This window comes from Notothenia rossii (genome assembly GCF_949606895.1).
Source record: "Notothenia rossii genome assembly, chromosome: 4".
Taxonomy (NCBI): domain Eukaryota; kingdom Metazoa; phylum Chordata; class Actinopteri; order Perciformes; family Nototheniidae; genus Notothenia; species Notothenia rossii.
In genome coordinates, this window is record NC_136902.1 from 4,617,040 (window position 1) to 4,643,649 (window position 26,610).

Below are 26,610 nucleotides of genomic sequence, written 5' to 3' on the forward strand. Positions count from 1 at the left end.
TCAGTAGAAGCTGCTGGGACTCCCAGCAGCTTCTACTGAAGGCTTCCGAGTAAATCGCCAGAACGCCGAAACCTCCTCATCTCCAGCGCTCCCATGTTTTATTTTGTGTTGCCATAAGTTAGTCTCTCTGCATTTGTGCGCTGGGATAATGCTAATGCTAATAATGCTAATGCGAGGATAATAAAATGGCGGCTTCACAAAACCTTTTGGGAGTTTTACGGGGCGTGGTTTGCAATCCGCCCAGCCAATCAGACATAGGAACCTTTTTCTCCCACGAAAGCCCCTGCTCTCTAGCAGGGACTGAAAAGGGGGTAAAAATATTCTCTAACTAATTTTAGTTCCAGATTTTTTTGGTGTGAACGCAACATTTAGGAACTATATCGGAACTAAAGTGGGAAAAGGACTGCGGTTTGAACGCGCCTAATGACTCATTTCTTTGCGGAAGACCTACAACCATTTAAATGTCCCATATTAGGGAGTGTCCCACATTACGGCAACTCACCCTACTGTAGAAACTATACTTCAAAATAAGAAGAAACATATGTAAACCAACAGTGAGGCGTGAGGACTGTGTGGACTCAACCCTACTTCAGCTGTGCAACGCTGGGATTTCACCACATATTTGAGTTTAAGTTTGAAATATGGCGAACATTTAAAAGCTAAAAATCCACCAGGTCATTCAAGTTGAAACGCATGCTGTCAGCTGCACAATATTTTCTTGTATTTTAGCATTTCCTGTGACGCTCGTAAAGGAAGCTGATTTCTGTATGACGCTACACTTAAGCATGTCCTTTCTCTTCAGTATTGCTTATGGTAAACATGATGGCAAATGGACGATGTTTACCGGCTTAGATCAACTAAATTAGCGCTTCAATGTCAGCCTGAAAATCGTTACAATTTCTCGTGTGTTGTGGTTATTTAATTCAACACTAGCTGATTTGAACACAATGATTCAGGGCCCTTTGCATAACTGGTCATGCAGATATTCTTATCAAGAGGAAAATTAATTTAGACGAATTGTTAATGTCAGTCGACTGTCAGTGTCTGTAAGTGACGAGGAGTCAATGGAAAACTGCCCATTTCTTTACTACACGTCATTAAGGATCTCACCCGTTTCTAATTCAGACCGCTTCGTCTTTGTGATGTTTTTTTTACCCCAATTTGCTCACAATTGTCATCTGCTCACAAATTCCTACCCAATTTTGCCGTAAAGCATCGAACACAGACGGATGACCAGCGCAGCTAAACGGGATGAAAACTGAGACAGAGGACATGATAAAGTGCATGTGACAGCACAGAAGGGAAATGACAGTTTTTACAGTGAATTAAAACATGTATTAATCCTTTAGAGCTGCACCATCTATCAAATAAGTGCCTTTTTGCCATCAAAACAATAACTAAACACATCTTTAAGAGTGACTTAAGAGGCCTTCAGACGGAGATATGAAATCATTAAATTGAAAACAAACAATTTAAATCCTGCAAATAATTTAGAATATAGTGTTTGATGGTTTAAAGGTGAAACGGGTCCAAATACTTGTGTTATCTTTCACCAGAGAGAAAATCTTACTCAGAAAGCCACAAAACAAGAAAAATACCTAAAAAACACAAAGAAATAACTGTAAACCGATTAACTTAATGACAAACCTATAAACAAATCTTCAAACCAACCGAGTTTATTACCACAAAGAAAAAACACGCATCACTTTGTACGAGCAAAACAAACATCTGGTCATTTGTTTATCCTTTATTTGACCGTTTGCGTTGGAAATATGTCTCTAGGTGAGCGTAGAAACTTCAGGATATTAAAGATAGCCAGTGTAGAAATCATCATAATAAGGATTTGGGCATTATTTTAAAGAAGAGACTCGGGTGTTTTTGTTTGGCTCGTGAGTCACAGACTGTAGATCCAAGTTTCAACAGTACATTCAACAGTTTTCATTGTTTTTGGGGTAAATCCACAACCCGAAATCCACTTAACAAATAAAACATTAAGGTTAAAGGTCATTTCTGAAGGATTGGGTTTGGCCACGTTCAATTTGAATCCTTAAATGTGCAATATTTTTGTTATCAATACAGGAGAGAGGGTGTATTGAATTCTTTGGACCTCAAATTTTTTGGGAGTATTCTGTTTCTTGCAACAAAAGAAAAAGCAGAAAATTATGAAATTCAGGTTGTTTTTTTAGTTTATCTCGAGCTGCAGGAAATAGGGAATGATCAGATGTTCCTCAAACAAACAAACAAACAAACAAACAAACAGAAAACCTCGTCTGAAAGGTTCACAGATAGCCCACTTTTTTTTTTTTGACAGTCAGATGAGATATATATGTTTTTTAACCCAGATGAAATAAATCAATCACAGCGAGCCGTCGTCCAAATAAGGAAGTGACATCACTGAGGCAGAAGCAGCAGGCTGTTCTTTGAAGACGAGGAAGAAGCTGGAAATCCTTCTCAGTCTGACTTCTTGTCGCTTGTTGCCTGCAGACAGAGAACAGGGCGGAAAAAACACAGTCAGTTTGGCCGATGTTTGACGATTTTAAAGAAAGGTCAATATTGGGATAATTTTAACCGATTTAAACTCTTATATGTTCAAAATTAAGAAACTATATAAATGTTACGTGCCGTTTGACTAGTTTCCCCCCACTGCTATAAAAATAATTAGGTTATCAGTCAACTTTTATAAAAACACTCAGTGTAACACCGAAGTTAAAAAAGGTTTGGGGGTTTTCTCTTGGCTGCAACATTTGTTGTGCTTCAGTCAGCCTGAGTGTGCACCTGTTAGAGTGTGTGTGTGTGCGTGTGTGTGTGTGTGTGTGTGCGTGCGTGCGTGGAGTCTGGTAACCTATAAATCAAGTTTAGTACGTGTCTGTGTTGGGGGATTTTAAAACAGCTATGACATCATCTCTCGGTGCAACTAACTTTGAGGTATGTTACATAACCTTATTTTCGGTGTGTGTGTGTTTGTATAAGAAGCAGCAGCTGGTCCACCTCTAACCTGCCTGTCAGGCTCACAAAAACACACACAACACAACATCAACAGACAGTCTGAGATCCAATGACTACAGTATCTCTGTCATTGTTTTGCATATCAAGATGCAATACCTTTAAAGTTGAATATAATAAAAACATAGTCCAACCTGATCGAGTTGTTGGGAAGACGCTTAATGCTCAACGATGAATAAGAAACTTACGACCAGCTTTCTACAGGGATTCTGGTTACATATAAATCAAGTTTTAACATGTGTGTGTGTGTGTGTGTGTGTGTGTGTGTGTGTGTGTGTGTGTGTGTGTGTGTGTGTGTGTGTGTGTGTGTGTGTGTGTGTGTGTTACCATCAGTTTGCTGTGTTCGTCCAGCAGTCGGTCGTACTCCACCGTCAGATTCTTCGCCTGACTCTTCATCGCACGAACGTCACTGTCCGACTTCTGCAGAGCTGCAGAACATAAACACAGAGAATAAGAACTATTACTGCAGTACGTTATTCAAGTACAGCTTTGAGGTACTTTATCTGGATATTTTCATTTTCTTTATACTTCTACCCGCTACATCTCACGGGGGAATATTGTATTTTTTTTACACCAGAACATTTATCTGGCAGATGATTTTAATACATCAAACATATCGTCAGTATTGTTATACAACTCCCTTTCATTCATTTTACTAATTTATTTTCCAATGTATTCCTTCTTCCATTTGCCTCCTTTTCCTTTATTATACTCCTTATATACGCCACTTCCGGGAGAAAACACGGCCCCACCCACTTCCGGGAGAAATCACGGCACCGCCCACTCCCGGGAGAAAACACGGCCCCGCCCACTTCCGGGAGAAAACATGGCTCCGCCCACTTCCGGGAGAAAACACGGCCCCGCCCACTTCTGGGAGAAATCACGGCCCGCCCACTTCCGGGAGAAATCACGGCCCCGCCCACCTCCGGGAGAAATCACGGCCCCGCCTACCTCCGGGAGAAATCACACCTCCGGGAGAAATTTCGGCCCCGCCCACTCTCGGGGGAAAACAAAGCATCGGCACGAAGCGGAGAACTAAAGTTGCATCATGCTCAAACATCAAATCAAAAGTAACGTTTTTCTGTACTTCCTGTAAGATAAAAGGACAGTAAAAGAAGCGATCTGTGGCTGGTAGGTATCGTTTTCAGGATATGACACCTCTGGCCATCGAGTCATTCGTCCACCAGCAGACTGAATGGACATCGATCCCCTACTGATTTCACTTTGACCGTATATCGAGCCCGATCTCCAATGATGTCATGTATCCATAATCCTACTCTCTTTATCCATATGCACTTATTTTTCTCCCATCTTCCTCTTCCTCACCTTTCTTGTTGTTATCCAGCTCCTCCTTCAGAGTCTTCACCTCCTCCTTCAGGTTCTTGTTCTCCTCCACCGGTCCGGCTCCCTTCTTCCCGACCTCCGGCAGATCGAGACCAGCGTCACGGAGTTTCTGTTGAAAGAGAAAAAACACAAAAAAAATGTTTTAAAATAACAAAACGTAACCCATGATAAAATGGAAAATAACTCGAACTAAGGGAATTCATTCCAGTGGATTTTTCAGAAGATTTAATGAATTATTACATCTTTTAACCGATCACAACTTTAGATATTTTAAAACTGTATTTACTGGGAGCGGATGTGAGATACAGCTTTTAAATTGAGATCTAAGCACCTTCCAATCCTTACTGGAAGTGACAGTTCTAAAATTGGTTTAGTTCCTACTTAAAGGACAGAAAAAACTTTGTCTCAATAGGCAACTACACATCAACCCTGATAAATATGTCATGCGGGGTTCCTCAAGGCTCCATCTTAGGACCTTTGCTTTTTAGTATCTATATGCTACCACTGGCTCAAATTATTAAAAACAACGATCTAAGCTATCACATCTATGCAGACGACACCCAGATTTATTTAAAAATTACACCGAGAGACTATTCTCCGATTAGAGCTCTGAGCAAGTGCATTGAGCACATCACTGACTGGATGACTCAGAACTTTCTCCAACTGAACAAACAAAAAACTGAGACCATTGTTTTTGGAGCAAAGAAGGACCGATTAAAAGTGATCGCAGAGCTTCAGTCGGCAGACTACAAAGTAACTCACAAAGCTAGAAATCTGGGTGTAGTGATGGACTCAGACCTGAGTTTCAACGGTCACATTACAACAGTTATTAGGTCTGGATACTACCACCTGAAGAACATATCTAGGATTAAAAGACTAATGTCACAGCGGGACTTAGAAAAAGCTTGTCCACGCTTTTATCTTCAGTAGACTTCAGTGGGTGCTCGGGCTTTTAGCTGCACTGCTCCCAGACTCTGGAACTCCCTCCCCCCGCACATCCGACAGTCAGACACAATCACCATATTCAAATCCCAATTAAAAACCCACCTGTTCAAATCTGCCTACTCACTGAAGTGCTCCCATTATATGTTTCATTTTTGTCCACTTGACTGTCTCCTCCATGATTTCCTGTTTGTGTTTTTATCATGTTCCGTTTCCTATTAGCGTTTTCTTTCTTTTTTTAACAAATGGTACGGTGTCCTTGGGTGTCATGAAAGGCACCTAAAAATAAAATGTATTATTATTATTCACAGGGCTGACAAAAACATCCATCAGAACGCTGCTGCTGGAGTCCTCACTGACATTAAAAGAGTGGATCACATCAGTCCAGTTCTGAAATCTTTACACTGGCTTCCAGTCGGCCAAAGAATTGATTTTAAAGTACTATTGTTAGTTTTTAAAATCACTAAATGGTTTAGGACCAAAGTATATTAACGATCTCCTGCATAATTATGAACCATCAAGGTGTCTCAGGTCTTCTGGGTCGGGTCTGCTATCGGTTCCGAGAGTAAAGACAAAACATGGAGAAGCATTAGTTAGCTATTAATTAATTAATTAGCTATTATGCCCCGATATCTGGAACAAACTGCCCGAATCGTGCACGTCTGCAGAGACTCTTACTATTTTCAAATCCAGACTGAAAACATATATTTTTGCTGCTACTTTTAATTGAGCTGATCATACTCACACTGCAGTTTGCCTTTTATACATGTATTCTGTACCTGCTTGTTTATTTGATTATCTTTGCTTGGTAATGCCTGTTGTAAAATGAAATTATATAATGTGTTTCTGCTAGAGATGTCCCGATCCGATCACGTGATTTTCAAAAGATCGGAATCGGGAGGAAAAAAATCAGGGATCGGGTTTTCTTTTTAAATACTTTTTTTTAATTTTGTATTCAATGTTACAAAACAAAAATGACCATGTTCAAGTCTTAAAGTCATCCTGAGGCCTTAGTTTTAGTTTCAAATGAAAGAACATCATGTATGTGTTGCTTCTTTGGGGCTTGTTTTCATAGACCTGGTTGCTTATTTCTCTCAAATCTGGCAACAGAGCGGGCAGGGCGCAGTGTCTAATTGTAGCAGTAAGCTAACGAGTACTGAAAGCTTTATTTTGTTTTGATCCAATGCTGCACAACTGAACTGATCCAATGCTGCTGTGAAAGAAATAAGCTATATCCATGTTGGATAGAATATCCAATTTAAATAAAAAAATAACCTTAAGGGACAACTTGAATGCTTTTTTTCTTTTTTTTCTCTTAATGCATTGCATAAAGATCGGAAAAAATCGGTATCGGCAAATTGTCAAAATCAAATGATCGGAAGCAAAAAAAGGTGATCGGGACATTCCTAGCTTCTGCTGTATTTATTCTTAAAATGTCTTTTAATTTATTTTGTAAAGCACTTTGAATTGTCGCGTGCTGAAAATTGCTATATAAATACATTTTCCTTACTGTGTGTTGTGGATATGAGTTTGTTGTTATTATCATCCTTACACTTTTAATTAAATCTTATCTTCAGACTTTCGCAACTGCTGCACGACAATTACCCTCATGATAAAATGTCCAATATACTCTCTTATCTTACAAACAACATCACGTGATAGAGTCAAATCTACAGTAAAACCGACGAGGTCATAAACCTGTTAAATCAGATATGAAGGAATTTAAACTGCTGCTGTGGACGTGTGTTTCTGTTTTGACTCCACCCACTCAGACAAACAGGTGGTCATACCAAACACTCCTCACCTCAGCGCTGACTTCAGATCAGCAGCTGCCCTCGGAGTTTACACTGCGAGAAACAAAACCCTGCTCTCTGATTGGCTGTAAATACAGTGTTCAAGTTACAAATAAATAAACAAGTGTTTGTTTGTAGTGGGGGTCAGCAGAGGTCCACGGGCTGTCATTATCTGTGGCGGTTTATAATATAAATAAAACACATTCTAATATACGTTTTAAAAATATAATAAGAATGGTGTTATATACAGTACACCCACATAATAATCGAAGTATATCAAAACTCGATTACACAAAATGTCTAAATACCCTACTCGCGCTCCTATTGGCTAGCGCTCCAACACATTGTACGTGATAGAGATGTCCCGCCCCTTTAGCCTAAGGGGCGGGACATCTCTAAGAGGTTGACCAATCACAACAGAGCCAGCTAGCTAACCAATCAGAGCAGACTGGGCTCTGGTTTCAGACAGAGGGTGAAAAGAGGTGCTGCAGCACAGGCAGCATGAGAACAATAAAGAGCTTTTTGAACATGTGTTGGCACTGAAGTAGTTAGTTGTTAGGGTATTAAGTTAGGGGTTTTTAAGCTTGTAATTGTAATTGAAAACGCTCCAATTCTATAAGATATATTTTAAATACTTTCTGTTTAGTGTCTGGTCCATGATTCTGAAGCTTCACAAAGCTTATAAGGGTGTCCCATTTCACATATAACTATTCAGTCATATGACTATTTCAAACTTACACACACACATACATTTTGTCTCATCACCACATTTCTCAGTCAGACCAACGTCTGACCGCAGTGGCATCATGGAAAGCGAAAAAGAGCAAAGAGCTGTATTTTTCAGAAGTTTTGAAACACACATCCTCATTTTCACACAGAGTTTCTTCTTCTTCTTCGTCTACTTTATTTCCGTTTTACAGGAGTGACATTAAAACTTCTCCATGTCGGGACTTCCAGAGTTTTGAAGGTTTTGTATTTTTCCAAAGCCCTTTTCTTCCTCTCATGTTATTGGTCACCTATTATAATGAGCATGGTGTCTCTGTCTCTGTGTGTGTGTGTGTGTGTGTGTGTGTGTGTGTGTGTGTGTGTGTGTGTGTGTGCCCATGTGTGTGTGTGTGCAGCTGTGTGGATGAAGGAGTGTTTGGTATTTACACCTGTCTGTGTCTATGACTACAGCATTTGTTTTAGTGTCACTCCAGGTCTGTCATTTATTGCCATGTAATATAAATATAAATGTGATATTTTAATGATACACCGATTAAAACATAAGTAAAAACAATCCAATGTGTTGCGAATTCTTTTGTCTAACAACTAAACAATTAAGAGAAGTATTAATTACCTTAAATACACTTTCAAATGTGCTTATTGCCATCCACCAGAGGCTCAAACATCACATGATTATTAAATATTAGATATTCAAAACAACATGGGACTGGATAAACTCATGGTGTGTTTCTGAGTGACGGGGGGAACAGGTGCTCAGCGTCCGCCCTTTGATTGACGAGGCCGGGATAATAAATCCACATTTTATGGCTCTCTCTGGCTGAATAAAAGCGTCTCGGGGTCGGATCAGAAAGGCCACGAGACCCCGAGGACCCCCGAGCAAACTGCTGCATCACGAGCACCATCAACACCTTTTAAAAACATCAGATAAATATAGACGACTTCGTGAACCCGGGAAACCTTCAGGAAACCATTCCAAACCGATTACCACTTAAACACTGTCCGAGCCATTCAGAGAATACCTTAAATATGTCTTTTGAGTTATGGTTAGAAGCAGTGGAATACGTACATTTTTTACTTAATTGTACTTTTGAGTATTTACATATACTTCTCATCCACATTTATTATATAATATTCATAGTCTCTTTGTACAAACATAATATGAAATGGTACTTTAAGACTCATTTTCTCCATTGTGTATAACGTACAATAGCCGCTTTCACACTAAGTACTTTGCCGTACTTAGTTCCCCAGGGCACTTAGAGCCCCGGGGAACTAAGTACCAATCGCGTTCACACCGGAGTACTTTTCCCTGAGGGAAGATTACGCAAATGAAGCCGCTGACGTCACTTCTTCTTCTTCTGCTTTGGGTTTACTGGCAGGCCGCAAACAACTACACGGCGTATACTGCCACCCGAAGTCCCCGGCCGGAAGTCCCCTGAGCTGGGGACTGGCTTCAGTAGCAGCCTTCCGAGTAAATCGCCAGAACGCCGACACCTCCTCATCTCCACCGCTCCCATGTTTTCTTTTGTGTTGACATAAGTTATTCTGTCTCCGTTGGTGCGCGGGGCTAATGCTAATGCTAATAATGCTAATGCCAGCAAATACAATGGCGGCTGCACAAAACTTTTCAGAGTTTTACAGGGGCGTGATTTGCAATTCGCCCAGCCAATAGAAATTGGTACTTTTTAGGTACCACCTAGCAGGCACTAAAAATGGGGGTAAAAGTTCCCGGCACTAAGTACTCTTTTTGGTGTGAACGCGACATGAGGGGTACTAACGGAACTAAACGGGAAAAGTACTCCGGTGTGAACGCTCCTTTTGACTTTTGTTCCTTTATTAAGCTTATAATACTATTTTTGAAATAAGCCTTTGTGCAGAATGAGTACTTTTTAGTTGCCAAGACATTTGCTTCAGTACAATTTTCAATTCAGGACTTTTACTTGAAATGGATTATTTTAAGACCATAGTATTTCTACTTTTAAGGATCAATGAAATGTGTCAATATGAAATGTTAACCAATACACCGCATAACAACATAGAATAAGTTATGTGCTCACATTTTTGGGAATGTGTTATTATATATGGAAGAGGATAAGGACCGCATGTCAATACGGACTTTTCAGAAATAAGTCAGAATTTTTTTATTAAAGTCAGAATTCTGAGATTTACACAAAATCAATTAATAAATCTCAACAATGTATTTCATGTGAAGGATGTCAGAGGGAGGATGGAGTCAGTGTCCTTGACAGAAACATGTTACACTGATTACATGTGATTACACACACAAGTTGTGTCACCATTCTGTCAGATATAGTGTCATCTGTGAGTGATTGAGAGTGTGTGTGTGTAGCACAGCACACATAACTGACCTTCGAGGCTCAGACAGATATATCTCTGTGTGTGTGTGTGTGTGTGTGTGTGTGTGTGTGTGTGTGTGTGTGTGTGTGTGTGTGTGTGTGTGATGACAACACGGCGTTATAAAAAGGTTTGATCTGCGCTCGGATGCGTTTCCTGCAGGAATTCTGATCCCGAGAAAAAACAGTAACTGAAGCTAAACTGAAATATAAATCAAATTATTTAATTTTATTTATAGGACAATTCTGTCAAAAGCCATCATTACCTCAAGGAGAACCCCAGATAAGAAACTGATCTGCTTGTTTTTTAGTTTTTTTAATGTACTAACATCAAATACGCTTTAAAATGCTTAGATATATATTTTCCTGACCATAACGATTTATAAAAACGTGGAAATACTCGATGAAATGGGATTACGCAGTCGGACAAAAGAGTTTATGATTTGGCATTTTTATTTACATAAATTCATAACACTCAAGGTGGACTCCCCCTCTGTGTTTGTGCATTTGATTCAAAAAGGTGTAACATAGAAGTGTATTTTTAGCAATATTTCATAATCAACCTTCTATAAACAGGGTTATGTGATGCCTTCAAACGCTTATGTGCATTTGTTCATATTATTTAAATCTACATTTCTCATGCAAACATTTTTTTCCTCCATTTTAACCTCTGACTGACTATTTTGTGCATTTAATACAATTAATGGGTATAACAAAAATTTGTGTTTATATTTTCCTTTAGTATATTTACATTTTTTATATTATTCTACAAATCAACCTCTTTTTTATTAGAACATTCTGGTGCATTGCTGCAATTAATTATTTTCAATTTCATGTAAAAAAGGGCATTTTATTGCAGTCAATGTACAAAACAAATAACACACGTTTATTTAAACAGCGGCAAATTGTATTGGTGAGAACAGGAATGTCTTTAAGATTTCATAGGGAACTTCCTTTCTGTTTCTGTGGTGGAGGATATTAAACTGTGGTCTGTCTGTCTGTGTGTGTGTGTGTGTGTGTGTGTGTGTGTGTGTGTGTGTCACATGCAGATGAAGCAACTTCTCCTTTTAGCAGTGGAGTGCTGGGTGATCTCCTAACCCCGGACAAACACAGGTCACATTACCAAAGTGTGTGTGTGTGTGTGTGTGTGTGTGTGTTTTGAGTCCACATTGTGAATGAGACAAAGATAGTGTGTGTTATGTTTTGCCCTCTGAATATCTCCAGTGTTTATGTTGGAGCAGCTGCCCCCCACTGGTGAGTTGAAGGAACAGCAGCGTCTCACAGCTTTTTCCCTGAAATTAATTAGTAAATTAATGTTTTATGTTGTCGTACAATGTACACGTTTACATATTTGTATTATATATTTAGGCATTTCGTTTGAACTTCACATGCTAATAGAAATATTATTTGTATTTGATCTTTTATAGAACATTGTATTTTAACCTCCTTCGGAGCAAAAAAAAATATTTGAATTGTTTTTAAATACATATATATATCTATATATATCTATATATATATATAGTTATATCTATATATATCTATATATATTTCTTTGCCCATTTTTACTTTTTTTCTTCCATTTAAATGTATCTTTTATAAAATGGAGCAAGGAAACCCAGTTGCCCCTGGGATAAATTAAGTATTCAGATTCTAAGATGAAATTGACGCAATGGGAGTTGTACGAATGTACCAGAACAGTGAAGTTGTGAGTCGGACAAATAAATAATTCCTTATAAAGCTCGATGAATAATACATTGTGTGTGTGGTGTGGGGGGTGTGTGTATGTGTGTGTGTGTGTGTGTGTGTCACCTCTTGCAGCAGCTCGTTCTCCTCCATGTATTTCTTGGCGGCGTTGCTGGCGCCCTCCGCCTGCTTCTTGAAGGCTTCGTTGGAGGCCATGAAGGTGGCCTGCTGGGAGAGCAGTGTGGCCAGGCGACGCAGCAACCTGCACACACACACACACGTGGTAAAAAAAAACACGTAACCATCAATGTCAAAGTCTGAAATCAAGTCGCAAACCTATAAATATTATGGGATCCAATATATAGGTTTGTCTAACGCTTCCAGTGCTTGAATACAACGCTTGGTTAACTGGCATGAAACCGTGAGAACATCATAACACCACCTGAGCCCCAAAGCCCCTGATGCTGTTTGACGTGTATGTGTGTGTGTGTGTGTGTGTGAAAGTATACTCGGCCATCCATAATGTAAAGCCTAATATAGCCATTGACAACTTCACACACGCATAAATACATACAGTAACGACTAACAGACACATTGAGTTTCCCCTGACACTTCCCAGCTGAGAGTGAGTGTGTGTGTGTGTGTGTGTGTGTGTGTGTGTGTGTATCATGGAGACGCAAAACAGGGGGGGGGGGGACCTATAGAAGACACCCTCCCCCAAATTCCTGTACATCTCTACAGACGGAGATTGAAAGGAGCAGTCTGCTTGTGGAAGCAAAATATTTAGGTTGTGTTTATTATTGGTATTATTTTTAGTTTGGACTGCACATGTATTTGGTTATCATAACATCAAGCAATTGGTGCCTGGGTATCACTGTAATACGTTGGTTTCACTTTGAGGCTTTTGAGAGTATTAATTTTGTTTTTCTGTCGAGTTTCAGCTCCTACTTTAGTGATTATTTATATTACATTTCTTTATTTAACATCATGAAACATGTGAAGTTCAGCATGGACTCTTTATGAACGGGACCCAGCTAAGATTCTCATTTAGCCTCTTGGAAACGTTGCATTTTGTCTTCAATATGACTTGAACATGGATTTTAATAATATTTTTCTAACATAATTTATTACGACGCAGACTGTGAACACACCTGCTGAGTGAAGTTGTTGTGAGATGCTCAGGTAGCAGAAACAGACTGACATTTCCACACTTTAATACCTTAAAGGTCCCCTATTATTCTGTGTTTCATCAATATATCACAGGTCTCAGATATATACAGAGCACGTCTCTGATTGGCTGAAACACCAAACAGATCATTGCAGCATTACCCATAATCCCCTCTGTTTCAGCCCTGTTTCCAAAGTGCTGATTCCCTGTCTGTTACTTTAGATGAAAATAAGGAGCCCCTCCCCACGCCCCTCTGAGAGACATTTGGTTACAAAGAACTCAATGGAGCTCTAGGAGGAGATTCAGGTGATAAGGGGGGGGGGGGGGGGGGGGCGGGGTTACCTTGGTTGGTGATTGGCTAATGGTTACACAAGACAACACATCGTTATGACATCATAAAGTGGCCAAAATCTGATCAGCTCATTTTCACACAGGTTTTTATAGAAATGGATCAAAAAGAGAGAGAATCTTTGTTCCTGAAACTTTCGGAGTTTCTTTCCACAGAGGGGACACATGTTGATGTAGAAGAGACATGAAGAAGAGGGGACACATGTTGATGTAGAAGAGACATGAAGAAGAGGGGACACATGTTGATGAAGAAGGGACATGAAGAAGAGGGGACACATGTTGATGTAGAAGAGACATGAAGAAGAGGGGACACATGTTGATGAAGAAGGGACATGAAGAAGAGGGGACACATGTTGATGAAGAAGAGACATGAAGAAGAGGGGACACATGTTGATGTAGAAGAGACATGAAGAAGAGGGGACACATGTTGATGAAGAAGAGACATGGAGAAGAGGGGACACATGTTGATGTAGAAGGGACATGAAGAAGAGGGGACACATGTTGATGAAGAAGAGACATGAAGAAGAGGGGACACATGTTGATGTAGAAGAGACATGAAGAAGAGGGGACACATGTTGATGAAGAAGAGACATGAGGAAGAGGGGACACATGTTGATGTAGAAGAGACATGAAGAAGAGGGGACACATGTTGATGTAGAAGAGACATGAAGAAGAGGGGACACATGTTGATGTAGAAGAGACATGGAGAAGAGGGGACGCATGTTGATGTAGAAGAGACATGAAGAAGAGGGGACACATGTTGATGTAGAAGAGACATGGAGAAGAGGGGACACATGTTGATGTAGAAGAGACATGGAGAAGAGGGGACACATGTTGATGTAGAAGAGACATGAAGAAGAGGGGACACATGTTGATGTAGAAGAGACATGAAGAGGGGACACATGTTGATGTAGAAGAGACATGGAGAAGAGGGGACGCATGTTGATGTAGAAGAGACATGAAGAAGAGGGGACACATGTTGATGTAGAAGAGACATGAAGAGTGGACACATGTTGATGTAGAAGAGACATGAAGAAGAGGGGACACATGTTGATGTAGAAGAGACATGAAGAAGAGGGGACACATGTTGATGTAGAAGAGACATGAAGAAGAGGGGACACATGTTGATGTAGAAGAGACATGGAGAAGAGGGGACGCATGTTGATGTAGAAGAGACATGAAGAAGAGGGGACACATGTTGATGTAGAAGAGACATGAAGAGTGGACACATGTTGATGTAGAAGAGACATGAAGAAGAGGGGACACATGTTGATGTAGAAGAGACATGTAGAAGAGGGGACACATGTTGATGTAGAAGAGACATGAAGAGTGGACACATGTTGATGTAGAAGAGACATGAAGAAGAGGGGACACATGTTGATGTAGAAGAGACATGAAGAAGAGGGGACACATGTTGATGTAGAAGAGACATGAAGAAGAGGGGACACATGTTGATGTAGAAGAGACATGAAGAGTGGACACATGTTGATGTAGAAGAGACATGAAGAAGAGGGGACGCATGTTGATGTAGAAGAGACATGAAGAAGAGGGGACACATGTTGATGTAGAAGAGACATGAAGAGTGGACACATGTTGATGTAGAAGAGACATGAAGAAGAGGGGACACATGTTGATGTAGAAGAGACATGAAGAAGAGGGGACACATGTTGATGTAGAAGAGACATGAAGAAGAGGGGACACATGTTGATGTAGAAGAGACATGGAGAAGAGGGGACGCATGTTGATGTAGAAGAGACATGAAGAAGAGGGGACACATGTTGATGTAGAAGAGACATGAAGAGTGGACACATGTTGATGTAGAAGAGACATGGAGAAGAGGGGACGCATGTTGATGTAGAAGAGACATGAAGAAGAGGGGACACATGTTGATGTAGAAGAGACATGAAGAGGGGACACATGTTGATGTAGAAGAGACATGGAGAAGAGGGGACGCATGTTGATGTAGAAGAGACATGAAGAAGAGGGGACACATGTTGATGTAGAAGAGACATGAAGAGTGGACACATGTTGATGTAGAAGAGACATGAAGAAGAGGGGACACATGTTGATGTAGAAGAGACATGTAGAAGAGGGGACACATGTTGATGTAGAAGAGACATGAAGAAGAGGGGACACATGTTGACGTAGAAGAGACATGAAGAAGAGGGGACACATGTTGATGTAGAAGAGACATGAAGAAGAGGGGACACATGTTGATGTAGAAGAGACATGGAGAAGAGGGGACACATGTTGATGTAGAAGAGACATGAAGAAGAGGGGACACATGTTGATGTAGAAGATACATGAAGAAGAGGGGACACATGTTGATGTAGAAGAGACATGAAGAAGAGGGGACACATGTTGATGTAGAAGAGACATGAAGAAGAGGGGACACATGTTGATGTAGAAGAGACACGAAGAAGAGGGGACACATGTTGATGTAGAAGAGACATGAAGAAGAGGGGACACATGTTGATGTAGAAGAGACATGGAGAAGAGAGGACACATGTTGATGAAGAAGAGACATGGAGAAGTGGATTTTGCACAATAGGTGACCTTTAAATGGAGTCAACAAATGTAGAAGCTTCTTCAGACTCTTATGAGACATCGTTTGGTTAAAGACTAGTCAGACTTTTTGTTTTCCCCTGGTAGAAATCCAGACAATAATCCAACAATGTGTTTAGTCTGTCACGCAAAAAAAACAAAGATAGTTACATGTTTTTATAAAAAAAAAAAAAAAAATCCATTCACAGCCGTTTTGATCGTCGAAAAGGAAAAGGTGAATTTGTTGGGGGTTATTTTTAGCGGCAGGTTAATCCACATTTGGTGCTCTGGTGAGTATTTGGAGCAGCAGTAGGAAAGTGAACGGGGGGGTTTTAGAATAACGGTGTGGATCTTTGATATGTATTTTATATTTCATTTAAATACCATTCCTTGCACACTTAACATGGGGTAGGTAATTCACTTCAGAAACACTTTGTTATATTCCATGGAATGCTCTTAACATCCCGATAGCAATGACTTTATTAAATGCTTTGACAATAAATCCATAAAAAAATGTCATCTGTGGAAGCCGTGGTACTGTGAAAAGCACGACCAATCATCTGAGCCGGCCCGGCTAAAGTAACTGGATGGCCTACCTGCCTGTCAGCCTTCCATCTGTGCACAAACTTATCTCGTGGCCTCATTGGTCATGTGCGCGTTCCTGTGTGTTGGAGGAGGGGCTCCGTAAGGAAGTCTGAAGGAAGGGGCAGATTTTTTTTCCGGTTGTGTATTTTCAAATTCTAGCGCACTCGAGATGGTTTCTCCATTCTTACCTACCCTACCTTTAAATGTTCAAAATATCCAACTTTTTTTAATTGTGTTTGATGTCATTTTGCCCTTCATAGGGTTCATTTGCCAAAGTCTACATATCTCTATCTTTCGACAGTCAACTTGTATATATTTAATTTAAAGGGGACCTATCATGCAAAATGCACTTGTGTACGTCTTTTATTCATGAATATTTGTCCCCGGTGTTCCAGGGAACTCACCAAGTGTCAGAAAACACAACTCTCTCTTTTCCTCTATACCCAAATCTCTTAAAAAGGGGCTGCAACGGATCTGATACAGACTGATCCAGATGTGAACAATTCTATGACGTCACAGAAGTGGCGCTACGGCTATTGGGCCAACTCCACCAATCAGGAGGAGACAGCCACGGACTTTGCCGTTTGAAAGCGCTGGAGACGCTGTAGTACATATGCCAGGCCTGTAGATGGTGCTGTTCTCACAGAATCTACTTTTTATTTTTCAAATGATGTGCAATGCCTTGTTTGAAGATGCTGCTGTAACGTAATATGTTTAACGTCAATAAAGAATATCTTATCCTAATTAGAAAGACAACAGAGGCGCTCTAAAGCACAGACGATAAATCACGCTGGAAGTTACATCAGAGTCTGAACTGGGAATTAAAACATTTGGTACATCAACAAATCCGTTTCGTGTGCAGAAGAAGATCCTCTCTGAAAATAATCTCATCAGCTGCCAGCGCTTCAGCCTTTCCAGAAACGTGTGATCCAAATATATGTGTTTCTTTTCTTTGAGTCACAGCAGACGGTCAGTGAGCGGCTCGGTCTAAACGCTGGAGTCTGTGTTTCAGCAGCTGCTGCATCACATGCTGCGTGATTCACCAGCAGCTGAAGGGGGGCGGGGGGTCACTACGTTTATTTACTCAAGTACTTAAAGGTCACCTATTATGCAAAATCCTCTTCTTCATGTCTCTTCTACATCAACATATTTCCCCTCTTCTCTACAAAGATTATCTCTCTTTTTGATCCATTTCTATAAAAACCTGTCTGAAAATGAGCTGATCAGATTTTGGCCACTTTATGATGTCATAACGATTTTTTGTCTTGTGTAACCATTAGCCAATCAGCAACCAAGGTAACCCCCCCCCCCCACCTTCAAACATGTATTTATCATGTGATTTTGGAAATAAAAGTTTCATATTCTGAAAGCCAAGACTTTGTTTATTTAAAATCAAACAAAACACCCAAACTATTTTTTTACGCAAATCCACGTTTATTTTTAAATGAGCCGTTGCGACTTCCGACTGATTTGGATAGAGCGGGTCACACATATGCTAGAATTCTCCTTGTTGTTGAAAGCAGTAACCTAAGAGTCTTATAAGCACTGCATTAATGGCATTTTATTAACATGTAACGGTGCCACCATTTATTCTCACTGAAGAATACACTCGATGTGGTCGATCAGCTTTGTGCTTTTGGCGCTGTTCCCTTCTCCTGTAGTGTGTTTTAGCGTCAATGGTCTGCAAAGGCTAAAATCTCTGTGTTCCCCCCCCCACCCCACCCCACACACACACACACACACACACACACACTCACAAAAATAGAGCTGTGACCATGTCTGCTGGATTTCGGGATATGTTCTGTTAACTACAATACATTTACTTCCATATATATTTAATTATCCCTTCACTTATATAACCTGCAGTTAAAATGTTTTCTAATTTGATCACCACTGAAAGTCCCTCAGCCTGACAACCAGCTGCCCTCCAATCACGAAAACTCATGTCACACAACTCTGAGAAGGGTTAGCCAATCAGGGACCAAGACAGATTTACACCTCAGAGGCTCGTCCAATCAGAGTCAGGCAGCAGGATTTACACTGTACAGTGAGCGTTTCTCAATGGAAACACCCACAGCTGCACATTCTTTCCATCCTACTGTAACCCTCCTCGGCATTTAGACCTGTGTGTGTGTCTGTCTGTCTGTCTGTCTGTCTGTCTGTCTGTCTGTCTGTCTGTCTGTGCCCATGCCCGTGTGTGGGCCCGTGTCTGTCTGTGTCCGTGTCTGTCTGTGTCCGTGTCTGTCTATGCCCGTCTGTCTATGCCCGTGTGTGTGTGTGTGTGTGTGTGTGTGTGTGTGTGTCTCTCTCACAGGCAGAGCAGCAGGGCGAAGCCGGCGATGTACTCGTTCCTCTGCGCTCTGAACAGTTTCATGTGGATGTGTTCAATGGCCGTGGGGTTGTTGGTCAGATCCACCTTCTCCGGCACGCTGTACTTCCTCACCTCGCGGAAAGCATCTGCACACACACATTAAAACACACAAAGAAGAACAACATCGTCAGTGTGTGTCCCACAAGTTGAGTAGTGTCCAGCAGCATGACGATGAACTTTAATGTTACACAAAACCAAATGTGCTTCACAGTCTGAGATACGTTGATTGAAACTGAATCAACCACAAAGAGCCTAATTAGACTTAAGGATATTTTATTTTCTTTATTGATCACCAGAGGAGTCATTTGGGTGTTGCACAGCAGAAAGACAGAAATAAGGAAGGAGGAGAAGAAGAAGGAGAGGACGAAGGAGGAGGAGAAACAACCTACCGATGAGCAGGAAGACGAGGATGGCGATGGCCACCATGAAGGAGGTGTTTCCATAGAGAGCGATGGTCTGGATGATCCGAGACTTAAAGATCTTGCTCCACCTGCAGGAGCAAACACTCACATTATAAGACCAGGGTATATGCAGGAATCCTGAAGTTAAATGTAATTCCTTTTAAGACCTTTTTTAAGACCCTTTCCATACATTTTAAGACCTCATCGCCACTTTGAGTTTTAACCGGTTACCTTGGTGACACACTTTACGTCACATTCACTATAAAGTATTGATTGTCCTTCCTCCTTATCTTCAAACCATTTGCGGTATTTTTGGAACTTTAATTATTTTTGGAACTTTAAGTATTTTAGGAATTTACGGTATTTTTGGAACTTAAAGTATTTTAGGAATTCACGGTATTTTAAGTATATTTGGAACTTAAAGTATTTTTTGAATTTACGGTATTTTTTTAACTTTAAGTATTTTAGGAATTTACGGTATTTTTGGAACTTAAAGTATTTTAGGAATTTACGGTATTTTTTTAACTTTAAGTATTTTTTGAATTTACGGTATTTTTGGATCTTTGGACCCTTTCCATACATTTTAAGACCTCATCGCCACTTGGAGTTCTAACCGGTTACCTTGGCGACACTTAACCTCACATTTACTATATACAGTATTGATTGTCCTTCCTCCTTATCTTCCAACCATTTGGACGCAGACTTGCATTTCCCCATAACGATGTTGTTTAACAACCGGCGTAAATGGACCTTCGCGTGCTATCAAGCAGTGAGCGTGCGATGTCCTGTTCTGATGACGTCAAATCCAACGGGATGCCATAAATAAACTACACAGAATCACACTACACACCTACGCAATGATTACATTCAGGCAGACTGTAGAATACAACCTCTTTGGACCATTTATATACTTATTGAAAACAAGATACAAAATGTAATACCTTGGGAAATGCCGTTTAATACTTTTTAATAGCCTTCATTTTCGCTAAATTCATTGATCAACTTTTAAATACTTTTTCAGACCCCGCGGACACCCTGAACACAGAGTAGAGTCGATATACACAGTAATAGATGGAATACAGTCAGACAGCTGAGGCTATGGCTCCATCTAGTGGAAACAACACACATCTGAGGGAAATGTCCTTATAACCAGATATAAAAAAAGTGTTGGAAATGTTATCTTGAAGGGAAACAGAAAAATTACAGTTTTAAAAAGTGACAGACAAAAGGGAGGATTTAAATAGTTTCTCTCAGGTTTCATACACTTTTTCACCAATGACTTCTCCAGGACCTTTACCTAATTTTCCATGACCAAAAACATAACTCTCTCAGGGTACCACTGAAAATGGTTTATTTGAACATGGAACAGGAAAATAAGGTCTGCATCTGAAACATGTTGAGCCGATCTAAAACAAATCCAATAGTTGGCTGACTAGCTTCTACAGGCTAACGCAACTCAAATCTCTCACCAGCAAAATACCTCATCAGTTAAAATACATTTTATGTTTCATTGCTATACGATACAGTATTTATTATCATTATAGTATTACTATTAAGGCGATTAGCTAAAATATAAATTATATTTGATGCAACTTTAGTTACATTTCCATGACATTGGGAAAAATATTTTCCAGGGCCTGGAATTAGCATTTTGAATTTCCATGACTTTTCCAGGTTTTTAAAGACCTTGAGAACCCTGAACTCTTTAAATATGCAATAAAAAAATATGATGTATGTTGTATTTGTACATCTTTACTACAATTACAGTATCAAAAAAATCATTATTGATAATTAAAAAAAAGAGAGAAATGTGATTTTGAAGGGAAACAGCACTTGTGATTATTCAGGAAAGGCTGTTAAAAAGTGAAAGACAAAAGTGGGGAATTATTTGATTTTAGATGCCAAAAATGTACAACTCTTTAAATATGGAATAACCCAATTTGATGTATTTGCACATCTTTACCATACTTACTGCAAGTTCAGTATCAAAAAACAATAAAAATAGGACTTTAAAAACAAAGAAATGTAGAAATCCCATTGATTCATAATTTTAGTATTTAAAAAAGGTCCAAACCTTCAATGTGTTTTTGGGAGATGTAAAATACTAACATTCACCTTATTTCAGGTTGTTCGTTTTGAATAATGTTCACAATTTTATAAAACAAACCTTTTCTCTACTTTATTTTTGAGCTTTATTTGGGAGTCGCAATCGAGATAAGATTTGAAATAGTGGCTCCTTATTTGTTCTAGGAGTCCCTTTTATCAAATACAAAATTCCTTAGATTGCGTTTCTGTCTACTTTGGAATGGAACCACTCATTCTCCAGCAGCTTCAAATGAATCGTCAGACTTTGTACAATCAGCTGAGTCATGGGGTCTTTCTCAATGTCGAGGACGCTTGTGCTTGGTAGCACATGTCCCTCCGAGTCACTTGCTTCAGAAGCGAGGCAAGAATCCTTCCTAGCCTCGGAAAACGAAGAATGGGGGAATAGGCCAACAGGTGTGCGTCATATGCGAGGCCCCGCCTTAAATGGAGTGCGATTTCCACCAAAGATTTGGAAATTGGTCCGTGCGCAAAGCATTGTGGGGATTTTAAGACCGCGGAGGATACACATGTGCAGCCTCGAAATGTCTCGCTACGAAGTACGCCGGCCTCGGTAGAACTTCAAGTATGCTGGACATTGGAACAGTCCTCGGGACTCGATGACGTAGTATGCTTGAAATAGTGGCTCTGGAGCATCCTTCCTCGACATTAAGAAACACCCATGGATGTCTTTTATATATTTACTTTCAATCCGGAACATCCCTCAAGAGTTTCTGGGGAGTTTCTGGTGATAAAAACCTGCTGACTTCAGCTCTGGGATCAGAGAAGTGTCTGTTCTGAGAGTTAATCAGAGGTCAGTTTTAATCTGCTTCACACAGAGCGGCTCCGTTTCAGATAACTGTTGAAAATCAATCCAACTGGAACCGATTGACTCTCAGTGAACGCTCAAACACCACGTTCACAAACTGTGTGAAAGCTGAAAATGTCTAGCAGAGCGTCGTAGTTTAGGAATGATTTAGGAAGCTTATGATGACAAGAAAAAGGAGAGACACTTAAGTCTGAGTGGAGGTGTGGTTGAGGGGGTTGCTAGGTGACAGGGCGATAAAACAACAATAAGAAATAATTAAATGCACTCGTAATGATAGTGGAATAAAAATAAATAGTGACAGATGTGCCAAGAGGAGATTTCTCTTGGACTTCAAATCAAACTGCAGCCGAGGCCCCAGGTACAACATCCTACACAGAATCAAATCTACTGTCCAGGAAACTATTTCATTTGGGTATTTATTTTCCTTATGTTTATATGATGAAGCCGACAAAGAATAAGGGCAGACTTTAACAATGGTCCTCCCATTCCTTTCCCTCATAAATAAACACATGCCTTTCCGGTGCCGATAACTCCTCCACATGTCTCTAGTAAATACCAAAATCACCCAGAGCCTGAAGATGCCTTCAAAATAAAAAGCATTACCGACTCAAATGCACTCAAAACTGTGCTGCTAGTTTACTCACACATACAAAGCCGTGGCAGCACATCACCCCCACCTGCATCCACCTCCACTGGCTGCCGGTCAAGTCCCGCATAACCTACAAAGTCCTCCTCCTCACCTACAAGTCCCTCCATGCCCATGCCCCCCAGTACCTATCGGACATCCTTCAACCCTCATGCCCCACCCCGGAGCCTGCGGTCTTCAGACTCTGGCCTGCTTACCACCTCCCGCACCAACCTGCGAACCTTCAGGGACAGAGCCTTCAGTGTGGCAGATCCTTGGAATTCTACCGAGGCCTGCGTCCTTCATTTCGAGGCTGCACATGTGTATCCTCCGCGGTTTTAAAATCCCCACAATGCTTTGCGCACGGACCAATTTCCAAAATCTTTGGCGGAAATCGCGCTCCATTTAAGGCGGGTCCTCGCATATGAAGCACACCTGTTAGCCTGTTCCACCATTCTTCATTTTCCGAGGCTAGGAAGGATTCTTGCATCGCTTCTGAAGGACCTGACTCGGAGGGACTTGTCCTACCAAGGAAGCGTCCTCGACATTGAGAAACACTTCCTTTGTCTGACTGCCTTTTGTTATGTTTTTTTTATTATAATTAAATATTACCCAACAATGACCAGCTTCAGCAATATGCTTAACCATATCATTTAGTATCTATATAATAAATGGAATAGTGTGTTAATATTATTTGAGAGACGATCTGTTGAGTCAGAAGCCATACCTGCTTACACAATGTACATTATAAATAAAACTCTATTTGCGCTGTAGCCTAATCACTACTTTTACCGTCAGGGTTTATAGATTTTCTATCTTCACGGTCTACTGTATATTTTCAATGCTGTTTTAATTCTATTTTGAGATGTTTAAAATGCTAGTATTGTTTATTTCTACTCTTTAATTTCTACATATGTGCAATGCCTTGTTTTGTATGCTGCTGCAACGCAAACATTTGGGATCAATAAAGTACCTTTTATCTTATGCCAACAGTTGTTATATTCATTTGCATGTTGATTTCCCAAGGCTGGCACTTTTGGTACTTTGACTTATTGTGGGTGTGATAAGATCAACTGAAATCAATCTCCCTATAAGATCTAATCTGTAGTGTTTCATTAACTCAACGTAATAAAGCTTTTGGAGAATATCTCTTAAACCCCGTTGTCTTTTGCCATTTTCTTCTCTGCTTTTTCAACTCATAAGACTGTCCAAAGTCTTCACTACTCCTAACATTTATTCACCTTAGGAGCTCACTTCAAGTCGGAAATGTCGGTTATAAAACATTGTTCTTAATCAGGATCTAGTCTGGAAGATTATTCGATAACGTAACAATTCTAAGATGTTCTTTTTTTTAGGAATGTGTGACTTGGAGCCAGTCTTTGTGCTAGAAAGCTTTATGATCACAGGCCCAGATTCAAGCCCTTTTATTACTACTGAGTTGTCCTACTATACTGAAATCAACCAAATAGAAGTCACACTCAAAAGACTTAAGGCGTTCAAACATCTGTGTTTTGGGAGACAATTGCTTGGTTTGTACGAGTCATGCATCATGCTCTCCCTTTTAGAGTTAATAAATACAACATCCAGTACAAGTTATAGTCAAATGAATGAACATTGCACTACGACATTCAACAAATAACATCGATTCATTTGGATATATTGCTAACAGTGTAAATGCAGGTAAACAACGTGTAGCCTGTCATGTCGGAGAGCAAATTTACTGCAATTTCTACCAAAACGGCTGAAAATTGCCGGGTAGTTTCATTCAGATACAATAAATACAAAAGACAGGTGTATAAATGGACAGGTGAGTAGAGAACTAGTGTGGAAATGGACAGGTGTGGAAATGGAAAGGTGAGTAAATTGACAAGTGAGCAGAGGAACCAGTGTGTAAATGGACAGGTGAGTAAATGGACAGGTGAGTAAATGGACAGGCGAGTAGAGGAACCAGTGTGTAAATGGACAGGTGAGTAAATGGACCGGTGTGTGAATGGACAGGTGGGCAGAGGAACCAGTGAGTAAATGGACAGGTGAGTAAATGGACAGGTGAGTAAATGGACAAGTGGGTGAATGGACAGGTGAGTAAATGGACAGGTGGGCAGAGGAACCAGTGAGTAAATGGACAGGTGTGTGAATGGACAGGTGAGTAAATGGACAAGTGGGTGAATGGACAGGTGAGTAAATGGACAGGTGTGTAAATGGACAGGTGAGTAAATGGACAGGTGAATAAATGGACAGGTGTTTCAATGGAAAGGAGGTGAGTAAATGGACAGGTGAGTAAATGGACAGGTGAGTAAATGGACAGGTGGGCAGAGGAACCAGTGTGTAAATGGACAGGTGTGTGAAAGGACAGGTGTGTGAATGGACAGGTGAGTAAATGGACAGGTGGGTAAATGGTCAGGTGAGTAAATGGACAGGTGGGTAAATGGACAGGTGGGTAAATGGACATGTGGGTAAATAGTCAGGTGGGTAAATGGACAGGTGAGTAAATGGACAGGAGGTGAGTAAATGGACAGGTGAGGAAATGGATAGGTGAATAAATGGACAGGTGTGTAAATGGGCAGGTGAGTAAATGGACAGGTGAGTAAATGGACAAGTGGGTAAATGGACAGGTGAGTAAATGGACAGGTGTGTAAATGGACAGGTGAGTAAATGGACAGGTGAATAAATGGACAGGTGTTTCAATGGAAAGGAGGTGAGTAAATGGACAGGTGAGTAAATGGACAGGTGAGTAAATGGACAGGTGGGCAGAGCAACCAGTGTGTAAATGGACAGGTGTGTGAAAGGACAGGTGTGTGAATGGACAGGTGAGTAAATGGACAGGTGAGTAAATGGACAGGTGTGTAAATGGACAGGTGAGTAAATGGACAGGTGAATAAATGGACAGGTGTGTCAATGGAAAGGAGGTGAGTAAATGGACAGGTGAGTAAATGGACAGGTGGGCAGAGGAATCAGTTTGTAAATGGACAGGTGTGTGAAAGGAAAGGTTTGTGAATGGACAGGTGAGTAAATGGACAGGTGGGTAAATGGACAGGTGGGTAAATGGTCAGGTGGGTAAATGGACAGGTGGGTAAATGGACAGGTGGGTAAATGGACAGGTGGGTAAATAGTCAGGTGGGTAAATGGACAGGTGAGTAAATGGACAGGAGGTGAGGAAATGGACAGGTGAGGAAATGGACAGGTGTGTCAATGGAAAGGAGGTGAGTAAATGGACAGGTGAGTAAATGGACAGGTGAGTAAATGGACAGGTGAGTAAATGGACAGGTGAGTAAATGGACAGGTGGGTAAATGGACAGGTGTGGAAATGGACAGGTGAGGAAATGGACAGGTGAGGAAATGGACAGGTGTGTAGATGGACAGGTGGGTAAATGGATAGGTGTGTAGATGGACAGGTGAGTAAATGGACAGGTGAGCACCGACCTCTTGGGTGAGATGAAGGGGATGCAGAGCAGCAGAACGAAGAAGACTTCACCGTAGAGGAAGGCGGCGACGGCCGTCCACTGCAGACTCATCCTGACTCCTGACGACAAAACACAAACCTGGCATTAATGTTTAAATCTTAAAACAGCAGCAGAATTAAAAACACCTAATTTAATTCAGCTCCAATCAACAATGTACCGTTTCACTTTTCATGGCTACAGTTTTATTGAGCACGAGATGTCTTTATAAAAGTGTGAAAATAAATTAGATGGATTCAAGCATTAAAATATTTTAAAAAGGTGGAATAAAGTATAAAAATAAAAACAATAAATAGCAAATAGAAACATATCTAAAGTAGCAAATACATATATATGACAAATAACACACAAAAT

General features: G+C 40.5%; 1 protein-coding gene across 1 annotated transcript in view; it reads right to left on the minus strand.

Moving 5' to 3' along the window:
- Window positions 1-1,660: 1,660 nt before the first annotated feature.
- bcap31 (B cell receptor associated protein 31) overlaps window positions 1,661-26,610 on the minus strand; it is a 28,317-nt gene continuing 3,367 nt past the window's right edge. Inside the window, exons 2-8 of the mRNA XM_079677673.1 lie at window positions 26,219-26,318; window positions 19,251-19,351; window positions 18,803-18,947; window positions 11,972-12,107; window positions 4,330-4,456; window positions 3,331-3,431; window positions 1,661-2,478 (exon numbers count right to left, since the gene is read on the minus strand). Of these exons, the coding sequence (XP_079533799.1) occupies window positions 2,452-2,478; window positions 3,331-3,431; window positions 4,330-4,456; window positions 11,972-12,107; window positions 18,803-18,947; window positions 19,251-19,351; window positions 26,219-26,310 (729 nt within the window). The 5' untranslated portion in view covers window positions 26,311-26,318 and the 3' untranslated portion in view covers window positions 1,661-2,451. The remainder of the gene's footprint in view (window positions 2,479-3,330; window positions 3,432-4,329; window positions 4,457-11,971; window positions 12,108-18,802; window positions 18,948-19,250; window positions 19,352-26,218; window positions 26,319-26,610) is intronic.